Here is a 25,395-nt window from a genome sequence, read left to right on the forward strand (position 1 = left end):
TGCAGAGCTCTGCAGGCTCCATACTTTTGTTAGAGATAGACAGTGAAAAGTGTCACATGGGTTTGTGGGATTTAAAAAAAAGGTGCAAAAATCAGGGGCTATAGATGATATTATGGGATGGAGAAAGTTGCACAACAGAAACTTGACTCCTTATTCCCAGTCACCCGTGTGACTCATTTGGGCTTCACCATGCATTGCAAAAATTTCCCAAAAGGCAAGATGTTCTAGATGGTGGCAAGTAGCACACGGAGATACCTATCCTGCGTGCACCATCTTCTGCATCAACACAAGCACACCTGGTGAGCACACATAGTACCAACCCAAGCAGCCAAGTATGCACACCCACAAGCGAAATACTAGCTGCAGTGGCTTTATGCTGATGTATCTTGTGTTGACCAAAATTTGTAGTGTAGACATGACCCCAGAGACTGCAGCTCTAGGATGAGTACTGACATGTATTTACAAAAGGATACATTTATATTGGGCAAACTATTAAGCAAAAGCACACAACTGATGGAAAAAAAGATTGAGTTTAACCAGAGGAGAAGATGACATGAGCAATTGGGAGGTAAACCATTGTATTAGAAGCCAGACAAGGCCTCAGACTCTAAACAGGGAAATTATACCGGTAGAAGGTAGGGTGTGAATTTAAATTGCTCATTATACACTGGTGTAACTTCCCCTATGGCCACTTTTTTTTTTTCTCTCTCAAGCTTGTGTCACTTTGGAAGGGGTCTAAGCTAACTCCTCCCAAAAACCAAACCAAACCATTTTTTAAACCAGAGTAAGGGCAGGCCTATGCTGGAAACTTCTGGGAGTACTGGCAGTTATGGGTGTGATTTGTTTATAATATTTCTATACAAGCAAAGGCCTTAGAGTAGATAGTTATACCAACAACAAAATGTTTTTGGTGGTCATTTCTTTTTTGGAGAGGACGGGGGAACTGTTGCAAGCAGCAGGGAGTTTGCTTTCTGCCTTGTCTAATTTGACCCAATTCTTACAGTAGACTTGCTCCCTGGGAACAGGGTATTTGTTTTTGCTAAGGTCCAAAAAGACTGAATTTTCTTAATGCTGTTTGTACACCAGTATGTGAACAGAAGTAGTCACAGTGTAAATAAAACTAGTGTAACTAAAGTAAGTATGGAGTCTGTCTCACTGATTTCTCTTCCAACAGGAAATCAAGTTGCAAGGCCTAGACATTTGCTATGGCTCAGCAGAGGGGTGATAACAGCATTTATATCATGTCTACATGGGGAAGCTAACTGGCACAGCTATTGTGGAAGAGTTCCCCATCTGGGCTCTACTCCAGAATAAAAATCACTTTATCCCAGAATTACCCCATTTTTATATAAATACCTGTCATTATTTCAGTGACTCTCCTTTCACATTAAATCTTGACTAGATTCCTTGGTAGCAAATTCAGACAGGAAATGTATCTGCACATTAGAATGTCAGATTTACCAAAACTTTTGAATGTAAGTTTTATTCCAGACGGGGGTTTTGAGTTTTAATTTAACAAGTACTGTAAAATTAACTAATTTTAAAAAATGAAATCAAACTTACCTTGCAACTTTGAAAAATCTCATTTCCCCATTTGTTTCAGTGTTGAGATATGTTTCCTAATCTACATTATCAGACTATCAAGATGCAGCTGCATGTTTGATTTTATATATATATATTTATTATTTTACTATAGTGCCTACAAGCCCTAAGCATGGACCAAAACCCTTTGCAATAGATACTGTACAGAGGACACAGATGGTTCCTGCCCCAAAGAGTTTACAAGCTAAGTATAAGTTAAAAGACAAACGGATACAGACAGGGCACACAAGAAAACAATGAGACAGCATTGGTCAGCATGTTAGGCAGTCAGTGCACCAGGATCTAACTGTTGACAAGTTTTCTGTAGGCATTATGGCAAAGCAGAGTTTTCAGGAGGGATTTAAAGGATAATGAGGTAGCTTTGTGGATGTTTATGTGGAGCCATCTCCAAAGTGTACAGGGCAGCATGGGAGAAAGTGCAAAGGTGCTTGTCTGAAAATTTAACAAGTGGGCAATGGAGGCTGGCATTGTTGGCTGATCAGAGATGGGAGTCAATGTCTCAACAGTGAAATGAGACACAATAGCTAGGGTAGAAGGAGGCTGTAAGGGTATATCTACACTGCAGACAAACAACTGTGGCTGGCCTGTATCAGCTGACTCAGGCTAGGGGGCTGTTTAATTGCAGTGTAGATGTTCCAGCTTGGGCTATAGCCTGAGTTCTGGGACCCTCCCATCTTGCAAGATCCTAGCGCCTAGGCTCTAACCTGAGCCCGGATGTGTACAGTGCAATGAAACAGCCCCTTAGGATGAGCCCCACGAGCCTGAATCAGCTGGCACAGGACAACTGCTAGTTGTAAACTGCAGTATAGACATACCCTAAAGTGCCTTAAAAGTGTAGATCAGCAGTTTGTTTGATGTAAAGGGGGAGCCACAAGAGAGATGCAAAGTTTTAATTAACGATTTACTGTTTTAAGGGGCACTGATAATATTTTATTACAATACAGTTTCCCTTTAACTTGTACTTAATATGTTTGATTTTAATTAATATAAACTTCTACTACCTACATAGTTAAAATTTAAGTCAGTAGTGTAAAGTGATTAAGTCAATTCCTGAGCAGGAAACAATTAGCAAACTTAGCTGAAGAAGAATAAACCCCCTTTGATTAAAACCTTCAGGCTGTGATTAGCTCTACTTGGTACGCCAGGGATATCTACAATTCCATCCTTGCAATCCCGTGGTGCACAGGCCTGAAATATCTAATGCCACCAATAGTGCTGACCAACACAAAAAGGGTGTTGATTGATTGAGTGGGGCCATGGCTTCACCCTTTCCACAGCAGCCCTGAGACTAAAGCACATATTGGCTTGGGGAGTGCACATTGCTCTTTTCCAAAGAGCATAGTACGGATCACTGCACTGTGTTACCCCAGCATTCCTGGAGATATTTTGCTTCAGATATAGATGCCACTGGTGCTGAGCCTCTCAGCCCCTTTTAACAATGGTCAAGAATTAACTGCCACAATAAAGCTCTTATTGTTGAATGGCTATCACACAGGACAATAATCCATAGTATTATTTAACTAGAGTATTAAACCTTAAAACAAAAGCTGCTTTATATTTTCTTCTCAACACTGTGTGTCTTAGGAAAGACAGTGAAGGTTGTGTGAACAAATGCATAAGACATACTCAGAATAAAATAATATCTTGAGATAAAAAGACTTTTGGAGATTTATAACAGCTAGTTACATCAACAAACTTCACCTCCCTTAAATATCTGTAAAATAATGTGACTTATTTTCATCAAGAAAAGCAAACAACTCATGTAATCTTATGTCTATCTTTAGTGCAAACTGTTTAACAAGTTTACTTGACTGACCCAAATGCAGTTTTCGTTTGTATTATGATTTTAAAAAACAAACAGTAGTAAGAAACAAAGCACAAAGGCTTTTTCTTAATAAACTTTAATATTTTTTTGAAGACCCAGTTTATCTGGATAAAAAACACAAATTACAAGAGAGTGCACTACTGAAAATGCTACATGAAAAAGCACAGCAGTGCTGGCAATATCTGAATGGTAAGACTGTTTGAAATTGTTTATTGAAGACTACGTCCAGGACCGAATCTTGGTGCAACTCAGTGTTTGTTACCAATAAATTTCATCTTTTTAAAAAAGGTGTGTCTTACAGAAATTACACCACTATAAATATTCAAATGTAAAACATTTGCCTGTCAAAAATATTTGGGGTGCAAATACTCAATTTAACTTTAAATTGACAGGGGCAGTGAATTATAGGAAAATGTTTTGGCCATTTTTCCATTACTTTATTTTACTGGAAATTTTCTAAGAATCACTCCAAAGTGCTAACATATTATAGTTGAAAATGACTGGAATAAGGTAATGTAAAATACCAACTGCTGACCTCTTGGTAGTGATAGCCCAATCCTCCTGCTGCTTAACACAGATGCATTTGGCATGTGTCCACTGACAAGGTATCTAGGCTCCTGATACCAAGATATTAATTCGGTTTAAAACAAATCCTGGACGAATACAGCTCTCAAACTTCACTGTCAAATCAGAGGCAGAGATGCAGTATTTTTAAATATATATAAGTCCCAGGTATTATATTTTATATACACTTATATGCAATGCTCAGGAAGAATGCTGAGTAGTAATGTAAGCAGGTTCCTTTAGTTTTCTGATTACCACAGTAAATCTCGATATAATTTTTCCTCACTCCGTCCAGAAACAGATACTGCATCTAAGCACATGATTCAACTCTACTTAAAGCTTTGTATTACTATTCTGTATTTTTCATTAAAAGACATCTACGTAAAAAATCATTATCACCACTGAAAAAAATTCTATCTAAATATAAAAATATCAGAAATTGTTGAACTTGATTTTGGTGGCTCTTGTTTGGCTGTATCCTTGCAAAGAAATTAGTTCATTTTTCTTTAACTCTGTTTAATACTATATGGATTTCTTTTTTCACAGGTAACATTCTGTGCATGCTCACTGAAAGTTTCTAGTGTTACTCCCATATGAAGTGAAAAGGCAGAGATTTATTTTCTTTTTACGTGCTCTAACATGAAGCTTATAGTATAATTTGCAACTTTGGTTGTCAGAAAAATTAGTTTTTCAAGTTCTTCAGTGAAAGAGCATTTCACAGCATGTTTCTTACACTATGTTCTCTGTGTTCCTGTGCAAACAAGTCAGCTAAGCTTCTCTTGGCCAAATAAAACCCATTAGGGAAATTTAATGTAATCATTTAAAATGCAGAGAGCTTGAGATGTCAGGGAATATTGGTTGAGAATTAGGAAAACTATATTCTTCTTACATACCCCTCAATTGGCAGGTTTAAGTGCTCCCACTATTTAGCTCTAATACATTTTGATTCAGTGCTTAGAATAATGAAATCCTGACTCCCAGTGCCAAAGAATTAATGTCACTGAGCCCTTACAAGTACTGTCTAAATAAGGAAATATTTTTCTTGACCTACCAATAACTGTACAATATTACTCAGACACATGAAAAAAATAATCAGGCAACAGAAAATGTACAACAGCTTTGGTGTTATACAAAATAATAAAAAAAGACTGACAGTAAAGTACATAGTTCATTGTGTTCTTTTCACAGCCACTTCATTGCTGACTGGAAGGGTGATTATTTCCTTTTTTATATTCCCAGTGTGGCCTTTCAGCCCAAGAAAATCATATTAATATTACTGTAATAAGAGCTGTCATCAACACCATAAAATGAGCTCCAATTTTTATAAAAACGATTTGCCTCTTTGCACCATTGCTTTGTGGCACATTGTTTGTCAACAGAACAGCAGTCCAAAATAAAGTGACAACTATATTTAATAAATTAATATACTTTTTTAAAGATGTACAATGCACATTCTTTTTAATCCAAGGTTTTAGGGTATCGGGATACTTCTATTTACACATTTACAGACCTCAGACAGCACTGATAACATCAGAATATGCAGATAAAGGAGCAGAACCTTAACTGCTATCTGAATGCTACAAAGAGAAGCCAAAAATAAAAACACTGCTGAGAAGATCATTGGGAAGGATATCCAAAGATTGAAGAAAAGTCTGTGAAAAAGGACATGTAAAGGCAAAGGGAAGGTCAAGATGTTTAATGTGACCATTCTATTCTTGTGAAGATTGAGGTGGTGGCGTTGATGTGCTTTGTTTACCAGATTTTCGCTCATAATTCACAAGCCGTTGCCCAACAAGGTACCTGGGATTTTAAAGACAAACAGTCACTATTCAACAAAATGGTAAAATGTAATACTATTGTCATGAATGCAGCCTTCTCACCCCCTACCATCCAGTGTATTGAAAGCACTAATACTAATGCAGCCGCCTCTGGTCATTCCAGCCAAGTCTGTAACTCCACCTCCCCACTGGCTTCCTTCCATCCTCTTATTTAAATTCAAGGTCTTTGTTCTTACCATTAGGCAGGGCAGAATTAAACACAGGCATTATAGATCTCTGTCTAGGGACCCAGCTCCTGATTACATCAGAATCTCAGCTTTCATTTTAAAGTTTGTAGTTGGGTTACATTTTCAACTCTTCTTCACAACAGCTGCCTGAGGGCAGGTCTACACTTAAAACACTGCATCAGCGGGGATTCAGCTGCTCCGCTGTAGTGCTTTATTGAAGAGGTTACTACACAGATGAGAGAGCTTCTCCCGGAGGTGTAGTTAATCCACCACCGCAAAAGGTGGGAGCTATGTTGACAGGACCCTCACACTGATACAGTGCTGTCTATGCTAAAGGTTAAGTTAGTATAACTGCATTGGTCGGGGTATACATTTTTCACACCGCTGAGCAATGTAGGTATACCCATTTACGTTTGTAGTACAGACCTGGCCTGAGTCTGCAGAGCCTAAAACAACAGCTCTGAAAGATATGCCAAAATGAAAGGGTCAGAGAGGTGCTAATTCCAAGCACAATACTTCTGGGATGCTCCAATGCCAACCCAGCATGTATGACAGGAGAAGAGTGTAGTGTGGTTGACTCAGAGAATCCACCCAAGCTAACACACACTTGCTCGTGGGTAAGTGAGACATCCTGCTGCTGCAGAGGGACAGAGGGGCTACATATTGTTGTCCTTGTGTCTTGGCAAGGGGAGGAGCTGCCCCCTACCATAACTCAAGGTGGCAGGTCTCATGTTGCCTTAACCTAGTCCTGCTTTTAGATCCCACACTGTCCCCTCGCACAATGTAATTTCCTCCTACCACTGCCCCCTGCCAAATCGCTCATGTTCTTAATCCTGTCACCTTACTGCTTGTTGCCTTTTGCACTCAGTTTTATGCCTTTTTAATGTTAATCTCCATGCTTAGAAGCCTCCCACGTTTCCTACTAATTCTTCCTCAGAACCCACTTCTTTCAGGAACCAATCCACTATTCTCTTCATCAGTCTTTTCTCATGTTTTTTCCCCAAATTGTCACCTTTTGTCATGTGCACTTATTTTATAACTTCACACTGCATTGAGAAAAATCAGTACACAGCAAATATGATTTGTCCAACTATGTTAAAGCAAATATGCTTTCTAATATATATTTATAAACACACAAACTTCATATAAAAAGCATAAGCATTCCCTGTTGAAGTTCTGTGCTATATGAACGATTTAATTCAACGAAGTTAAGTTTAAGGAATTAATTTTGTAGTATCTTCCATTCATATGCTTTGTTTGTAAATTACTTCAAAATCTGATTGTGTAAGTTCCCCTTTTCTACAAGGATAATTTGTTATAAAAGTTATTGAGAGAGAATGTGTGTACTGTTCTTCAGTCAAGTATTGAAGAGTAGCTACATTTTTAATAAAGTGGAAGAGTATCAGATTGAAAACCTTGTAGGACAAAACAGTCTGCTTAGTCACAGTACAAATGCAGCACTGGCTGTACTTTCCCATATAGTGCTACCACTGTGCCACACCACAGTGCTACAAGGGCCCCCTCTAGTGGTGAGATGTTTGTTTAGTCATTTCATTTATCCAGTCTTTGGCTTCTCTAGAAATGCTGTCAACAAGGGTACCATTTAGTTTTGTAAAGCATATACATCTATTATGGAAAAAAACTAGAGCAGTCAAACCATTAAAAAAATTAATCGTGATTGTGAGATTAAAAAATAATCACGATTAATCACAGTTTTTATTATTCTGTTCAACAATAACAGAATACCATTTATTTAAATATTTTAGTGTTGGGGGAAAGGGGAGGGGAGGGAAGCACTGTTTCTTTAAGCAGAGCACACAGGAGCCTGAACACTTTTCCAGCCAGCAGCAACTACTCCAACATGTTGCACTGAGAAAAATCAGTACACAGAAAATATTATTTGTCCAACTATGTTAAAGCAAATATGCTTTGTAATACACACACACACACACACACTAAAATTAAGCTACTAAGAATAGAAAACAAGAATTCTGGTACAAACACTACAGAAACTCTTTCATTATATCAGTATATAATGCCTTGAAATGAGCTTTCAGGCTGCAAAGTCCCTTTTTCAGAACAACTTAATACTTGAAAGGGGAGAAGATAACTAAAGAGATAGTAATAAAACCCATGTTACTTTGAAAATTTCATTTACAGATTCCGTTTTCACAGCTCCTCTTACTGTCTAATTATTTGTGTATATGCCACACTTTATGCTATGGTTTAAGCTACAATCTGTCTTGAAACTTTACACTTTTAAAATCTATACTGATAATCATTACCAGGCATAAAACTCTGGACCAGGTCAAATACTGCAGAACAGTTTATGAAGGAGAACACAAAGGTAAAGAATCTTAACTGGTGAAGGTTAGTGAGCTATAATAAACACCTTGTCCCCTAATGTTAATCTTTAGTTCCCTAGTTCCCCTTAGTTAATCTTAAACTCTCTGATATCTCTGGATCCTATAAAATATTTCTGAATACTGTAAACTCCATGATGGTGCCAAAGCTGTGCATGAAGAATGTGTCCATCCCATCATGTGCACAACGTTATATCAAATCTGAACTCAGAAGACATCTGTCTGACCTTACTAGTCACAATGTAAGAACAATTTCCAGCTACAGGACAGGTGATATGTACTTACTTGTCATTTTTAATATGTTCATAAAGGCGCTTGAACTGGCGGACCTGGAAGGACAGGATCCCCATCAAAACCACCACCATGAGTAGGAAAGGATAAATTCGGCGCTGTACTAAGTTTTGCATTTCAGCAGTAACACCTGCAAAATATATATTATTAGGTCCATGTATATTCATTACATCTTGCAGTATCCAACAGCACTATTGAAAAGAACATGCACTTCTCTCCCCCTCTCTCCCAGTGAATTGCCACAAGTAAGGCTACATATTAGCATAATATAAGCATTTCTAAATACCATCAAATGAATCATAATTGAGGAAAATCAGCAAATTTGCCTATCCTTGTAAGCAAGCCTATCATCAGTTCTATTGCTAGAAAGTGTCTAATTTTACCTCCCTCTCCCTTTTAACTGAAATCATCAGTTTGTGAACATAGTCTTTGTGTGCTCATTTATGTTACACTTTAACTGGAGAACAGGCAAACATGTCCAAAATTTTAAAAGATCCAACATGACAACTGGGCACTGGGACCTGAAGTTGTAAGCATAGTGAAATTCCAAGTTGCAAAACCAAACTGTGAGCAGTAGTCTTGCTTGCTTACTAACATCTGTATATTTTCAGCTATGATGTTCATTATGCTACCCTACATTCAGGTAAGGGGTAAATGATAAACTGGTACAATTATTGAACTCCCTATATACATGACCACCTCACATATAAAAGCTTATCAGCAACAAACAAGTGGTAACCAAAACAGATGTTCCATCAAACTTTGAATTCTTTATAGATGTTTCTGCTGAAACTTGCACAGTTATCCATTTGTGCCTTAGTAAATTTATTTACTGGACTAGAAAGCAGGTGGAAAGAGTCCACATGTACAAAACTCAAATTTAAACAATTCAGAAACATATTAAAACATATTAGTTTTACCTACTCTAGTCTTCCTTTTGTACCCTCTCTGAGAATTAACTCCTTTTTCTCAGCTCAATATAGCTTTTATTATGACAGAACATATGCTCATCTACATTATTAACAAATGCCTGACCTCATGATATTTGACAACTAGTGGTGTCGACTACCACCCCACACTGGAACCCATACAGGGTATCATTAAACAATTGTAGTTCACACTCAATGGGAACCATATCCTGAAAGAAATCTTTCCTGAATCCCCTCTTCTGCCCTTCAAAAAATCCCCCAACCTCTCCAAGCTCATCATAAGAAGCAAACTCTCCCCAGTCCAGGACACACCAACTCCAAGGGGCCCCAGACCCTGCCAGAACAACAGATACAAAACCTGTAGACATATCTCCACTGCTACAATGATCAACATCCCCCACAACACACCTTTCAAGATCCATGGGTCCTCCTACACACGTCTATCACAACATGTGGTGTACCTCATCCAGTGCACTAAAAGCCCTAATAACAACTACATGGGTGAAACCAGACAATCACTATGCTCTCAAATGAACTCACACAGAAAAATGATAACAGACAAAAACTCCCTATTCACCTGTGGGTGAATGCTTTTCACAACACAATCACTCTATATCAGACCTATCACTTCTCATCCTCAATGGAAACCTGCACAACACTTTCAAAAGACGAGCCCGGGAGCTTAAATTCATAACTTTGTTAGATACTAAAAATCAAGGTTTGAATAGACACACTGGATTTATGGTTTATTACACCAGTATATAATCCACTTAACTCTTTGCCCCCAGCTTCCCCGCCTGCAATAAGTAGAGAGGTGTTAACTGGCCACTTCACCTTGAATGGTCCCTTGAAATGAGTGTTAATTACTTATGCTAAACAGTCTGTTCCACCTTGTATTTAACTGTGACACATTGAGTACATTTCCCAGACCTGAAGAGCTCTGTGTAAGCTTATCTTTCACCTACAAATAAGTTTGTCCAATAAAAGATATTACATCACCCACCCTGTCTCTCTAGTATCTCATTTAAAACATATTTATATTCAGTGTATCAAAATATTAAACAAAATATATGGTAAAATCACTATTTAAGCATTTAAATTTGCTAGCTGAACACCTGGAGTTTTCAAACACTGATGCTATGCTGTATTTCTGTTATTACGTCTAAGTTAGGCACAATGGCCAGAGAACGAAACAAGTTCCTACAATTTATACTTACCTAACAAAGGAACAACACCAGAAGCTATGATATAGGGTACACAAAGTGAAAGTAATAGAACGGAGATGACAGGTGCTGCCAGTTTACGAATTATAAAATGTAAATCAATATTACGAATGCCATTTGCATAAACCTAAGAAGAAAGACAAAGTCAGGAAATGTGAATCAGAAACAATCACTACATGTTTGGTAAATAAAAGTGTTTTACATAATTCAAGTATTTCTTTGTCAGAACTTCAATAATTTTCCTTAAATGTACCTAGTTAAAAAACTGTGGTGACACCTTAACAGGTTATCACAGACTTGGGGCTTGTCTACACTCGAAATGCTACAGTGCAACAACTGTAATCCACCTCCTGGAGAAGCAGTAGCTAGGTCAATAGAAGAATTCTTCCATCAACTTAATACTATCTACACTAGGGGTTAGGTTGACTTAACTTAAGGGTCTCAATTTTTCACACCCCTGAGCGATGTAGCTGGGTCAACCTAACTTTTTAGTGTAGGCTGGGCTACTGTTTTTCAGGACAGTTGGAGAAATGGCTAAGACTATAGAAAAAATACCAGCAACTGCAGTATGATACTGTATGATTAAAGACAACCATTTATATTATTGATATTACCACTGTTATAGAAGATTTGCTGCAACTGTATAAAGTATGTCATGTAAGGTATCAATGGAAAAGTTATGATTTGCTAAATATTAGTATCCTGTTTATATGCATGTATCATCTTTGTATCTGAAGTTATGAATATTGGCTATATACTTGTATCTTAAAAATGTGTTGTATTTCTGGGTGACACCTCCAGATAGTTTACAGTACAGTACAGATACATTACATTACAGTTTTGTGTGGATGGCCCATCAAGGACACTCCAGTGATGGGGTTATAGACACTATAGAAGTGTCTATAAATTACTTCTGGGGGAATTCTGTACCAAAGTGCAAGCGCAGAATTAATATCCATCATAGATTTCCCCCTCCCCCGCAAAATAATTGATTCTGACGGAGACGCAAAGGGAAGCCATGAGAGGGTCACGCTGCAATTACACCTTTTACCCAAGAGTGGCTGATGTGGTGCAAGAAGAGACGGCAGCTGGCTCACGGGCCTGAGCAGCCAGCCATAGAGAGGAAAGGCACAGGGATAGGTGAGAAGGCACGATGTGGGGGGAGAGTGGGAGGACAAAATGGGGCACACAGGGCTGCTGAGGGAAAGGGGGGTCACACCAGACTGCGGTTCAGAAGGGCTAATGAGGCAGGGACACAGGAGCTAAAGGGGTAACAACACTGCCAGGGGCTGAATGGGAATGGGCCACATGGGGATAGGGACAGCTATGCCTGGCTGAGTGGGGGTGCGGGGCCACATGGAGATGGAGCAGATATGCTTGACTGAGTGACAGATGTTTGCGGTCAGCCAGGGTCTGCATGGGGGAGGCTCCCTAACAACTTCTCCCCACATAAAATATCTGTTCTATACTTCTCACACCCGTACCCAATCATCCTCCAGGTTCATTCTCAGGCTACTTCCCAGCAATTACTTCTCTTCCCCATTGCTCCTCCATTACCCTTAACTCCCCCAAGCCTTTGCACTGCTTCTGAGTGGTGTGGGAAATACGTTTCGGTATTGTAGTTTAAATGAATTATTACTCAAAGTTCAATATGCCTAGTAAGAAATCTGTTTGTCAAACAACATTTCCTGAATCTTTTTTGTTGACTGTACTGTTACAGACATACTTGCTGACAGGTATTTTGAAATAAATTACCAAAATAATTGAAACTGGTGTGATTATATTGTGTTGTTTTGCCAAATAAAATATGCAGAATTTTTCGGAATTTTTAAATATTGTGCGCAGAATTTTTAATTTTTGGCACAGAATTGCCCCAGAAGTAATAAATAAACGTACAGATTCCTCACTCTTCCCAAGTGACAGTTAGGTTTTTTTGTAAGCCCAGTTTTAAAGATTTTATTTATCTTAATATTCTGTTGTTGTGGATGTTTATGTAACAAGTTCTCCAAATCAATTTTTTGGGGGGAGAAGTTTCCTCCTTAATCTTGGTTATTTTGGTATAAAATCCACTTTAAGCCAACTTTCACTTTTCTATTAATTTTAACTTCCATTTGTCATATAGTCATGTTTCAAGAGACTGAGTCAATTTAAGGCATTTATATCCTTTTCTCTTACAGTTGGATAGTTAGAGCAATTGATAAGAATCCAGAAAAATGTGAAATAAACCCACATTAATTGCTTAAAACCTGTAGTGATATTAATTATACCTATTTTATAGAATAGAAGCTCTTCTCCTGTGGAGCTTAAAAATTCTGCTAGAATACAACTTGTAACATATCTAATGATAAGCCTCAGGAAACCTTTAACTTTCTTATTTACTGCTCTCCTTTTTAGTGAAGAAACCGTCATATTGACATAACTTTAAAATAGTAATATCAAGTTTTCATATTTGTAAACTCTCAAAGATTAGGAAATTAAAGGCCTCATTTTAACACTGACTTGATCAAATTGCACATCTATATGCAGTATTTTTCTATTCCAGTTTTAATGTGTACTGAAGCTTAATGTATTAGACACATAAAATAAAAATACAGGACATATAATGTCCTGTTATTTGTGTTACGATATCAGTTATTTCATTTTCAGATTTGAGTGTTCAAAATTGACATTCATGTATTTTTAGTCAAAGAACTGACTTGGATATTCTGAGTAGAAAAAGTGCAATCATATTTAGGATTGGTCAGTTTACTATTGTATCTCCAAAATAAGGCTAATTCTCCCATTCTAAGACTGATTTTGACTGCCAACCTTGCCAACACTTGACTAATCCATATGAAAGTTGGCATGCAGTATCATCTATCTGGGTAGGATTTTTTCTGGAAAGCTTCAAGCAACGTAGAAAAGCGTTTCTGAGATACTGAGGTTTTGAAACCCCTTCAGGAAATTACTTGTGTGAGGGGAAAAAATTGTGAACACAAAATCCCCACAAATGTCAGAAAGTCTAAATTTAAAAAATAGGTTACACTTAAAAGAGAAAACATTAAAAAGAATGGAAACACACAGTTAAGGTCACCCAAATCACCTTTACTCAGTGTCACCATTCAGAGCAATGAAAACCAGGAAACAATCCTGCCTCAAACAGTGTACCATCACCTTGGTAGTGACCCAAAAACAGAGAAGTGATATAACTGAACTTGAAATAAGAGTAAGATAGACTGATTACTCTGACTTTCTGGCATTTACATATGGCTCATATTGCATAAAGTCTCATATTCATAGACTTTAAGGTCAGAAGGGACCATTATGATCATCTAGTCTGATCTCCTGCACAACGCAGACCAAAGAACTGCATCCACCCACTTCTGTAATAGACCCCTAGCCTATGACTAAGTTATTGAAGTCCTCAAATCATGGTTCAAGACTTCAAGGTACAGAGAATCCACCACCAAGTGACCCGGGCCCCATGCTGCAGAGGAAAGCAAAAAACCCCCAGGGCTTCTGCCAATCTGCCCTGGGAGAAAATTCTTTCCCAACCCCAAATACGACCATCAGCTAAACCCTGAACATGTGGGCAAGACTCACCAGCCAGACACCCAGAAAGAATTCTCTCTAGTAATTCAGAACTCACTTCATCTAACATCCCATCACAGGTCATTGGGCGTATTTACAGCTAGTAGTCAAAGATCAGTTAATTGCCAAATTAGACTGTCCCATCATACCATCCTCTCCATAAATTTATCAAGCTCAGTCTTGAAGCCAGCTAGGTGTTTTGCCCCCACTGCTTTCCTTCGAAGGCTTTCCCAGAACTTCACTCGTCTGATGGTCAGAAATCTTCATCTAATTTCAAGTCTAAACTGCCTGATGGCCAGTTTATATCCATTTGTTCTTGTGTCCACACTGGCATTGAACTTAAATAATTCCTCTCCCTCCCTGGTATTTATCCCTCTGATGTATTTATAGAGAGCAATCATATCTCCCCTCATCCTTCTTTTGGTTAGGCAGATGGCCCAAGCAGTGGTGCTATAAGGAGGGCTTTGGGAGGCATTCATGGACAGAGGACTGTTCTCTTGGGCTGGAATTCACCTGAGTAGGGAGGGAAATAGACTTTTAGGATGGAGGTTGGCACAACTGATTAAGAGAGCTTTAAACTAGGTATTTGGGGGACATAGTTGGGAAATACCCAGGTAATCTCCATGCCTCATTTTAACATTGAGATGAAGGAAAATGAAGTAAGAAAGAATACAGCAGTGGATAGGAGAATGGACACTAAGAGGAAGGGTAGTGTAGATATCAATCTAATCAATAGGCAATATTGGCGGTAGAATGACTGCCAAATCGGGTAAGGAATGTGAGAGAAGCCAAACATAAAAAATTAAAATGTTTGCACACCAATGCGAGGAGCCTGGGTAACAAAATGGAGGAATTAGAGCTACTGGTGCTGGAAATGAAACCAGATATTATAGGGATAACAGAAACATAATAGAATAGTACTCATGACTAGAGTACAGGTATTGAAGGGTATGTGTTGTTTAGGAAAGACAGAAATAAAGGTAAAGGTGGTGGAGTAGCGTTATATATCAATGATGATATAGACTAAAGAAATTAGAAATGAAGCATTTACCTCTCTTCATCAAATCAAACAATGTTTGGGACAATTACAAAAAACAATACACTGTTTCAAACGAAAGCATTGTCATACAGAGATTTAGCAGAGAGATGTAACTGTGGTATTTGGCACTACAAACTTCTTAAAACACCATTTAATTTTGAAAAGTGACTATGTAAAAATGGCACCTTCTTGTACAATTGAGTTACTCTCTTAAAGTTATAGCTGCTTAACTTTACTAAAATAAATGCTTACTGCTTTGTATTCCTTGTTAGCACTGAAGAGCCAGCAGCTATGGAAGAAAGTAGAATTCTGTTCCACCATTAATAAAACAGAATATTATTTTGCCTTAAATTATGATTTTTGGGGGCATACAGGGTCTCTTTACTTTACTTTGTACTGCATCCAGTTCAGTGAGGTCCCAATCCTGATTATAACAGCAAGTTACTAGGGCACTGGATTGCTGTAATAATAACTACTACTTGTGATTCGTGAACCAGAAGTAATCTGGGCTGACCCTCAGTTTCCCGGGTAAATTGACAAGGTTGGCATTTAGTAAGAGCATCTATTTACGTATAAATTGAACAGATGTGATCTAGGATTATTGAGCTAAACTTAGAACTTCACAGGTATTTTTTTAAAACCTATTACAACTATGCTTTAACAGTGGGACCTCAAATTAGGTAATTTGTACCCATGGGCACAGCGTGGCAGGTGATCTGAATGTACACACAAAGCCATGTATTCCAGAATTCAGCTTCACAGACCAACTCCGCAAATAAAGTAGATTTAGTAGATTACAGACTAAAAATGATAAACAAGAACCTTTATCAAAAAGTCTCCATGCAAGGTACAGTGTGTGCACAGTTGGCAGGCAATAAATTAGATTGTATGAATGACCTTAATTATACATTTCCATACATTATAATGTTCAAATTTAACCTTAACTTTAAATTTCCAGGCTAACATTTGGGGTGTTTTTTTAAATCAAAACTTTTCAAAGACTACAATATTCTCAAAGATTTTTTCCACATAGCTAATTTGTATTTACAGCCTGAAATCCCAGTTAACAAAATTTTGTCTCTGGTAATATCTCAAATCAGAAGACAGATACTCAAGGACCCAGTGTTTAAAAAAAAAAAGGTTAAGATTAATGAGAAAAATCAGCACCAAGAAATAAGACTATTAAAAATATTGGAAGGAAAAACATTGAGGGACATAACCAGATATTTGGAGATAGAAAAGCTGGTTATATAATGTTAACTCAAATGGAGTGGGGGATGGACCTACATGGTTTTTGATATAGAAGTAACCAATCTTAGGCTCACATCCTCCCTTGTTTGTGTTCTTTTTTATCCTTAACTTACATTTTAATGTGCTCTAACAAAGAAAATACATTTTATTTTCTTACCTGTTCAATAACTGTTTTCAACCACCACTGCGGGCCCATCAGAGTTATGGCAGCAATTATTTTGGCATGCAGTACTCCAAGAGCCCAGTCCTAATTTTATAAAAGTGAACATAACAGTAAAAGTAAACTGTCTGTATTTTCTAAATGTGTCTTGACCAGCCAAAGTTTTATTACAGCAAATCTTTAACATCAAAATTGCTTAAAATCATTAGAAAGTTACTTTTCTATTTACAAAGTTAAAGATGGCGTCTTTTGCAAACTCATTTAGGTGGTGGTGGTGGGGGGGTATACACATACTAAAAGCAAAAAGGTTCTTTCAATTACTTTTTACATTAGAAATTCAGTTCTTGTCTACTTTTTTAATTTGAAATGTGCTATGGACAGCTACAGAATTGTTAGGATTGACTCATTACAGATTAGGAAGACAGGAATAGTTCCAGACAAGCATCCCCTCTTTGCCAATCAGCAAATTGCTGCAGGGGATCCAGCCACAGACTTCCAGGTGTTTGTTCAGACTCCAGAGGCCACTCTAAAAGTACAGGCACTGCCACGGTCCCTAGGCACACTCTTGGGGTACAGAACCTCTGTCCAGAATCTCATCCTGAGATCTTAGACCACACGGCTCTCTATCTAGCCCCTAGAACCACTACTGACCCCTCAGGCTTCCTCTACAGCTTAAATACACTCTCCTCCAGAGCTCAACACAAAGGTGTCTTCTGGTTTATCTCTTCAAGAGGGTAGGTGGTAGGTGTAAACAGAGGCCAGAATTCTTCTGTTGACCTAGCTACCGCCTTTCAGGGAGGTGGATTACCTACTCTGACAGGAGATTCTCCCGTTAGTATAGGCAGTGTCTACACTGAAGCCTATAGAGGCGCAGCTGCACCACAGTAGCGTTAAATATACTTTGCACAAGATTTTAAACCACAAGAACTCTCTTTAATAGAACTCTTTTTAATAACAAAGAAACAGATCTATACAAAAATAAACTTATGACTGAATGCACCTGTGTATTCACACTGTACACACTAGTATAATAAATGCTTTGTGAGGTATCATTTGAAAACTAACAACTCACTGGTCAATCTCATGGTGAAACGTATGCAGCAACATCATATTGTAAAGTTATGAATTCCTCCTGTATGATGTTGGTAGCACATGTTCAAACCCACACAATCCTGACTAGGCAGAAGTGGTTAAACCAGTCTATTTTAAATAAAGGAATGTGTGTGCGCCTCAATTTATATAAAAGTAGTAAACAGGGCTTTTGAGACAGCAAGAGGGAGACAAAGCAAATCTGTATTTCAACATACACAGAGGAGAATAAAGAGCATGGGGCCACCTACACCCCCAGACTCCACGTCACCTTCTTTACTGTTTGAATAAACTTTGCTCTGAGGGGTAAACGTCAGAAGAATCCACTGGCTGGACTATAAAAGTGAGGGTCAAAAACATCCTTCTCTGGGTATATACACACTGACGGTGGCAAATTCGCTGCTGTCAGATCGCTCTATCCAGATCGATTGAATGGTAGTGAAGATCTGCTTAATCGATCCAGAAGATGATTCAATTAAACCACCTCCTCAAAAGGCATAGTGCTGTGTCGAGAGGAATACATTTCCCACTGGTGCAGCACAGTGGAGACGGCGCGCTAAAGGGAAGTTAGGAAGTTGATGGGAGTTATGCAAACTACTCTGTGTAGCTTCCGTAATTCCCATTGACTGCTGCCGAATTTCCTGGTAAGTGTATACTAAGCCCCTCTCTCTCCTAAGAAGACAAAGAAACCAGCCCTTTGGAGTTTGGAGATAGATCCTGACTCGAAAATTTGGTCAGCTATGTGGTTGGGAACATCTGGTAAGGATTATACCTTGAACCAAGTATAGCTTGTTAAGTTTTAGCTAAAAGGAAGTGTTGTATCTTTTTCTTGTAATCATTTCTGACTTTAATACCTTGACTCATACTTTCTTAAAATCTCTCTCTTTGTAGTAAAATAAACTAGTTTTATTCTCTAATTAAAACTAATCCAGTGTTGTGGTTGAACTGAAATGTTTTGAGTAATTCCAGTTAAAGTAGCAAACTGTTGCATTTTGACCCATTACAGGGGCAATGGACCTATAATATCTGAACTGTCCAGGAGAGGGCTGGACAGTTCAGAACACGTTTCTGTGAAAATTCAGGAATGAGTGTGTGTTGGGGTCACCCTGAAAATCAACAATCCAGGCTTCCAGGAGCCAGAATGTTACTGAAGTATTGCTGACAGGTTGCTGGGGTCAGAGTTGCTGGACCAGAGCTTTGGTTATACACAGACACTCAGGGTGTGACCTGCATGCAGGCAGGCTAATTATGAGTGATTTAAGTTGGGAACTACAGCAGCAAAGCACTGTGAAGCAACCAAGGTTGAAGGGCCAGTGGCAACAACCCCTCACTGGTCTGGATTGCACCCTAGGCAGTGCCAGTGGTGTAGTTGAAACAGGATTTATACAAAAACTGGTATTTTAAATGAGATTTACACTTTAGCACTGGTGTAACAGTTTTAAATGAGTCTCAAGTGTGGTGACTGGGAATAATCAAAAAGAGGTTACAGTTCGTTATTTTCTGTTTGTTTATTTTGGGTAAGAGAAATAGAACAATAGTAAAGCATAAATATGAGCACCAGAGAAGCAACTATAAAGCTAGAGATGGCCAGGCTGGAGAAAGAACAAAATGACAGAGAGCATGAACACCAAAAGTGGCACCCAGACATGATAGCCAAGGACAGGGAGACAGAAAGGCAGCAGCAGACGCACACTGGCAAACCATGGAACTGAAACACAAAGAAGCCCTAGAAAAAGAGAAGGAGAGAGAGCATAATCTAGACATGATGGCAAGACATGGATAGATCCCACAGTCCCCAGGCACCTCCTTCATTCAAGGAACACTCAGCTGGGATAAGTTGTGCCCTGCATACAAGCAAACAGACTGTACTGAAGAACACCGTAGCACTTTTGAAAGACTATGTGAGGTTCATAAGGTTCTAGAGGACAAGGAAGTCCCCACATTGATTGCAAAACTCTCTGGTAAAGCTTTAAATGTAATTTAATGAAATGCCAATTGGAGAGGCTTTGAAATATCCTGAATTTTAAAAAGCTGCTTTGCACAGGTTTCAAATTACTCTTGAAGTGTATAGGTTGAAGTTGAGGAATCTCAGGAAAAGCACTGGCATGAGTCTCAGGGAGTATGCCTATAAAACGTGTGACCTAATGAGAAAATGGGTAAAGGGGATGTGAACTGAGAACTATGACCAATTGTTTGATCTCTTTGCTCAAGACCATTTCCTAAGCAACTGTTCTGAGGATGTCAGAGATGCAATATGGGATAAATCTTTACATTTTGTACAGGAAATGGCTGATTCCTTTGTGCAAGCCTAGATGTCTAATGAGCACAAGACATAGAAAGAGGGGCACAAATCTGGTTTAAAAGGGGGACCCCATTTTACCCCAGGAAAAAAGGAAAGAGAGAGGCTGGGAGCCCAGGCACTCACATCTCCAGAATCATTCCCCTCCTAGAAATCCCCATCACAGTTCTCCCAGCAGGAAAATAGTCTAAGAAGATGCTTTCAATGTAACTCCACTGAGCACCTGAGAAATCAATGCCCTAAATGAAAAGAAACTAAGCCCACATCCCATACAGCCAAGATTAATGCAGCTGTCCTTAATACAGAACTCAAAAGCTACTTACAGTTCCTCTGATGAATTCTGTGAGGTCTGACCCTGTGGAGGTAGATCTGGAATGTACTAAAGTTGCCAAAGTGAATGGCAAAGAATGCATAAGGTGGAGACATACTGGTGCCCAGATCTCCATGGTCAGGGAAAGCATGGTTCAAAGGACTGACCTGTTGCCTGACCAGGAGGTAGAGTTTCTGGCACTGGGGAAACATAAAATTCATGTGCCTTTGGCTAAGGTTCGTTTGGAATGGGAAGGTTTAGAGAGCAACTTAACAGTGGGGGTTCTAAACAGTATCCCTGTGGAAATGCTGGTGGGGAATGATATTTTGCATATGACCAAGTCTGTTAATGTTGTACTCACAGTAAAAAGAAATATTGTGCTGGGATTCCAGAAGGAAATGGTAAAGACCCAAAACTGCTAAGGGGGGAAGGGAAGGTCCCTCCAGCCCCACTGAAGCAGAAGAAACCAGTGTGTTCCACTATGGGAGGGGCCGAGGCCAGCTCCTACATGGAAGAGGAAAAATGCGTGCCCTCGGGGCTATGTGTGGAGGAATTAATCCATGTTGCTGAAAAAGCTGTCCCAGTTCTCAGCTGTCAACGTTCTGCAGATGGACAACTGGCAGACCCCACTCTAGAATGCACAATGGATTCTGTCAGGGGTGGCCAAACTTACTAAACCCCCGCCCCGAGATCCCCTACCCCACAGGGCAGAAACCTTTAGCCCCACCATCCTGCTGCAGGACAGAAGCTCCGAACTCCCCACTCCAGTCTGGTAGGTGGAGAATGGGGGCTCCGCAAACCGCACTTTAACTGTAAAAGACTTGCATGCGGCTCACGAGCCATGATTTAGCCACCTCAGAATATGTCCTAGAGGGACTGCCAATAAGGGGAAATGGTGAGAGGTTTTTTGAAGAGGCAGAGGGACAGCCAGTAACTGAACATGTACAAAGATTCAGAAAAGAGTTAAAAGACACAGATATGGTTCAGACTAAACTCAGGGATAGTCAGTCTAAACAAATGGAGTGATATGACCAACATATTTGTAAATGGTCTTTTGAAATAGGGGGAGATGATGTTAGTATTAAACCCTTGAAAAAATACAAAATGCAAAATTCTTGGAAAGAAGGACCTTTTGAAGTGACAGAAGAGGTGAAGGAAGATACATATCATGTTAAGAGGCCTCATAGTAATGCTGTCCCACAGCTGGTACATGAAAACAGACTTAAAGCTAATCACAGCAGGGAAGCCATGGCAAACATTATCTGTTGGGTAGAAGGGAAAACTGAGGAACACCACCTGACTGCCATGACCCATCTTTGGAAAGCATCGATATCTGCAGTGAGTTAACACTAGCTGAAGAGGTAGAGGTGGTATGCTGCAAGAACACAGACAAGTGTTTTCTAGCAAGCCTAGGAAGACTTTCTTGCTGACTCATAAATCATAACTGTAGGATCACAGCTATCTCTCAGCAGGGCCTACAGTACCGCTGGCAAGGTACAAAAGCAAATTCAGACAGTACAAAGCATGCTGGATCTGGGAATGATTCAAGAGTCTATCAGCTCTTGGGCGTCACCTGTGGTCATGGTCCTAAGAAGACAACACTCTAAGGTTATGAGTTGATTATAGAAAACTCCGTGCTATGACTATGCCAGACACTTATCCCACACCTAAAATTGATGATATGCTAGGTATCTTAAGCAAAGCTTAATATCTCAATTCTGTTGATTTAGTTAAGAGGCACTAGCAAATTCCTTTAGATGATTCACAGTAAATCTGCTTTTATTAATGATATGGGACTACATGAATTCAAAGTGTTTCCATTTGGGTTAATTAACACAGGAGCCACTTTTCACTAGTTTGGATTGCACACTGGAATGCAATAAAACCCTACCTGCATTCTCTGCATTCTTTGGGCTGGGGTCAGGGTTGTCTGGACTTTCCCGGGTCCTTCTGTCACAGTGCATGGCTTAAGTTCTGAAACATGGAGCCTTCTCTGTCAGCGTGGCTACTCTGACTTTGGCTGGCCCATCCTCTTACCCTCTGCTGCCTAAACTTCTTGTCCTCTCATTGAGGCCCCTGACCATTTATAACCTCTTGCTTTGTCATCTCTGTCTCTTTGTCCTGGTTTGGGAACTTCCATTCTCTCACCTGCAACCTGCAGTTGAGGGGAATGAAAAGAACTGATTTCCCCTACAATGTAGTTACTTTTTTGTAAGGCATATTCAGGTGCTGATAGTCCTTAATGATTAGCTATTGTCCCTGGTCTGGGACAGGGAGGTACATGCTTAAATGCTTGTCAGCAATGTTGGATAGGCACAGAGAGGCATTCATGATACAGCAATTTTCAAAACAACTTCATAACATCATAGTATCAACCAGAATTCATAAGTCATACATACATACGCTCTTCAAATCATCAAAAGACATCACAGATAATAAAACAGCAAATTTGTATTGAGATTCTTTAAAACTGTTTTTGTTAACACCTATAGCTGGTCAAAGAATGAAAGCCTATTTTTATGAAAAAATTCAAAGTTGTTTTCATTTTTTAAAAGTGTTATCAGTTTTTGATCCCCTTCTCCCCCCCACCCCCAAAATGGTTATCAATTTTTTTTGGTTTACATAAACCACATTGGTTTTGGAATAAATGAAAAATTTCAGTAATCCTCAACAGTTTTCAATTTAAAAAAAAATGCATAGAAAAGAGACACTTTTTTTCAAGGATAATTTTAACAACATTGACACTTTTTAGAACAAAAAATCTACATTTGCTAATAAAGGTCATCATCGTTGACAAAGAACCTGTTTCAGGAAATTTCAACAAACTCTTTCATCTAGCTGGGTAATACAGCAAGAAGAAAGATTAAGATCGCTAAAGATTCAACATCTGCTACAATCTTAACTATAGAGTCACTATATGATGCCTCTATAACCCAATCTTTTCAGGAAGCTTTGTTAACAAGATGTATGAAAGATTTTAATTCAATTTAATTCCAGACTTCTCAGTGTTTCCCAAGTTCATATTTGTCTGGAATTGAAATAGTTTCTGGAGAATCTTTTTAGTTAGAAATCTTTTGTTCATGTTAGTCCCACTGTTACATAATGATAGCTTTATGAACAATCATGACTTGACCTTTAAAATTATTAGTAGCAATGATGTATATTATAATGACACACCTCCAAAGTGATGAACAAATACAAAGAAGTTATGGGAGATTCAATATGTAAATTAATTTTTCTTTTTCATGTTGAGACTGTTTCATACACCTTATTGTAAGTAAATAAAAACTTGTTTGCATACAAGTTAAGAGATTCACCATCTCCAAATACTTTTGTTACTTGGTAGATGCAGCTTTTACATGCCATTTTATACTGTAGTTAAAAAAGCTTATTCAAAATTCAATTTGGGATGAAACAAATACCTAGTTGTCACTTACAGCCCACAGTAACTCCACTTACTCTATCAATCCCTTTGAGAATATCTGCCCTCCTTTCCTAGTTCATCTTAAAATTGCTAGTCGAAGCCAGGAAATTGCAAGGAAATTCAAAGTTAATATGCATAATCTGAGTCAATAGTTAGTTCCTCCTTAACCTATGTGACTTTACACAGGTAAGAGGCGAATGATCATTACTGTTTTTAAGTACTTAGATCAGAGCAATGGACACTCTCAGGTAGCAGAAGGCTACAAAAATCCACTACAACCCTTTAGTGGACTTTTTTTTTTTTTTTAAACTGGCTACATATTGCATAATTCAGAAATGTTTGCTATAATACAGCATGTTAACATACAACTAGCCATGAATTGACAGTGTAAAACTGAAGTGTTCTTAAATGTAAAAGAACCTAACAGCATAACCTTTAAATAAAAAACACTTTAAACATAAGTCTTTCACTAGCCTTTTTTTCAGCGTGCAGAAAAGCAGGGGATTAATAAAGGAAAACATCAAAAAACATCTTTCTTAATTTTTTTCTCTGCCTCTCTCAGTCTCTGCGTTCACTCTGCTCCCCCCTGGACACAGGCTCTTCCATGTGGGGCAAAATCTGGGAATGGCAGTAGGAGCCCATGCGCTCGGTCACAGTGCCACTCAAATATGGCCTGGTTATTGTGCCAATCTTACACTACCCAGCTCTGGTTACTGCTTCGCCATCGGCAGAAGTGTGCCCCAACCCATCGAAGGCCAGGGATTGGCCACAATCAAATTGGCTGTGGGAGGTGGGAGCCAATGGGAAGGCAAGTAACCAAAGGTGGGTGGCATGGGACACAGCCCCTCCCTTACGTTAGTGATGGGGAGGTGGCTGGGCCAATGAGTGGCACTGTAACCTAGCGCATGGGGTCTGGCTTTCAGTCCCAGGCTTTGCTCCATTCCCCAAACTCACAGACTCTGTCACCATCCCAGTCCCACACCACCGGCTCTGGTTACTTCCTCTCCATTGGCAGAGGTGTGTCACACCCCGCCCAATGCTGGGGGGTCCTGGCAAGCATCTGACTGGCTCTCAGCTCCCAAGCAATCAGAAAATGGGGAAGCAATAGCTGGAGCTGGATGGCATGAGGCAGAGGCAGAGTCAGAGCCAATGGTGAAGCAGGGCTGAACAGAATGGTATGAGGCAGCAGCAGTTTTACTAAAAGACTGTGCCCCTCAACAACTGACTCAATCTTATTTTCCTCTCCTCCCCCATGGGTCTGCAACCTTCCCTATAAGGAGGCCAAATAAAATGATCTGGTAGACTAGATGCAGTGGGTTGCCAGTTGCCTATCCCTGACCTAGACCAACAATTTTACATTTATATCGCTTCCTTCACCCAAAATGATCCAAAAGCACATAAAACTATATTCACAGTGCACAGCACCAATGAAACACAGCTGCCTCTGGAAT

The 25,395-nt window shown here is 39.1% G+C and overlaps 1 protein-coding gene across 1 annotated transcript in view; it reads right to left on the bottom strand.

The window, feature by feature from the left end:
• Positions 1 to 5,385: 5,385 nt before the first annotated feature.
• MARCHF6 (membrane associated ring-CH-type finger 6) overlaps positions 5,386 to 25,395 on the bottom strand; it is a 107,738-nt gene continuing 87,728 nt past the window's right edge. Inside the window, exons 23-26 of the mRNA XM_067529437.1 lie at positions 16,820 to 16,909; positions 10,797 to 10,929; positions 8,645 to 8,780; positions 5,386 to 5,791 (exon numbers count right to left, since the gene is read on the bottom strand). Coding sequence (XP_067385538.1) covers positions 5,701 to 5,791; positions 8,645 to 8,780; positions 10,797 to 10,929; positions 16,820 to 16,909 — 450 coding nt within the window. The 3' untranslated portion in view covers positions 5,386 to 5,700. The remainder of the gene's footprint in view (positions 5,792 to 8,644; positions 8,781 to 10,796; positions 10,930 to 16,819; positions 16,910 to 25,395) is intronic.

Source organism: Emydura macquarii, unplaced genomic scaffold, assembly GCF_026122565.2.
Source record: "Emydura macquarii macquarii isolate MOO-44397 ecotype Brisbane River unplaced genomic scaffold, CSIRO-AGI_Emac_v2 contig_320, whole genome shotgun sequence".
NCBI classification, from domain to species: domain Eukaryota; kingdom Metazoa; phylum Chordata; order Testudines; family Chelidae; genus Emydura; species Emydura macquarii.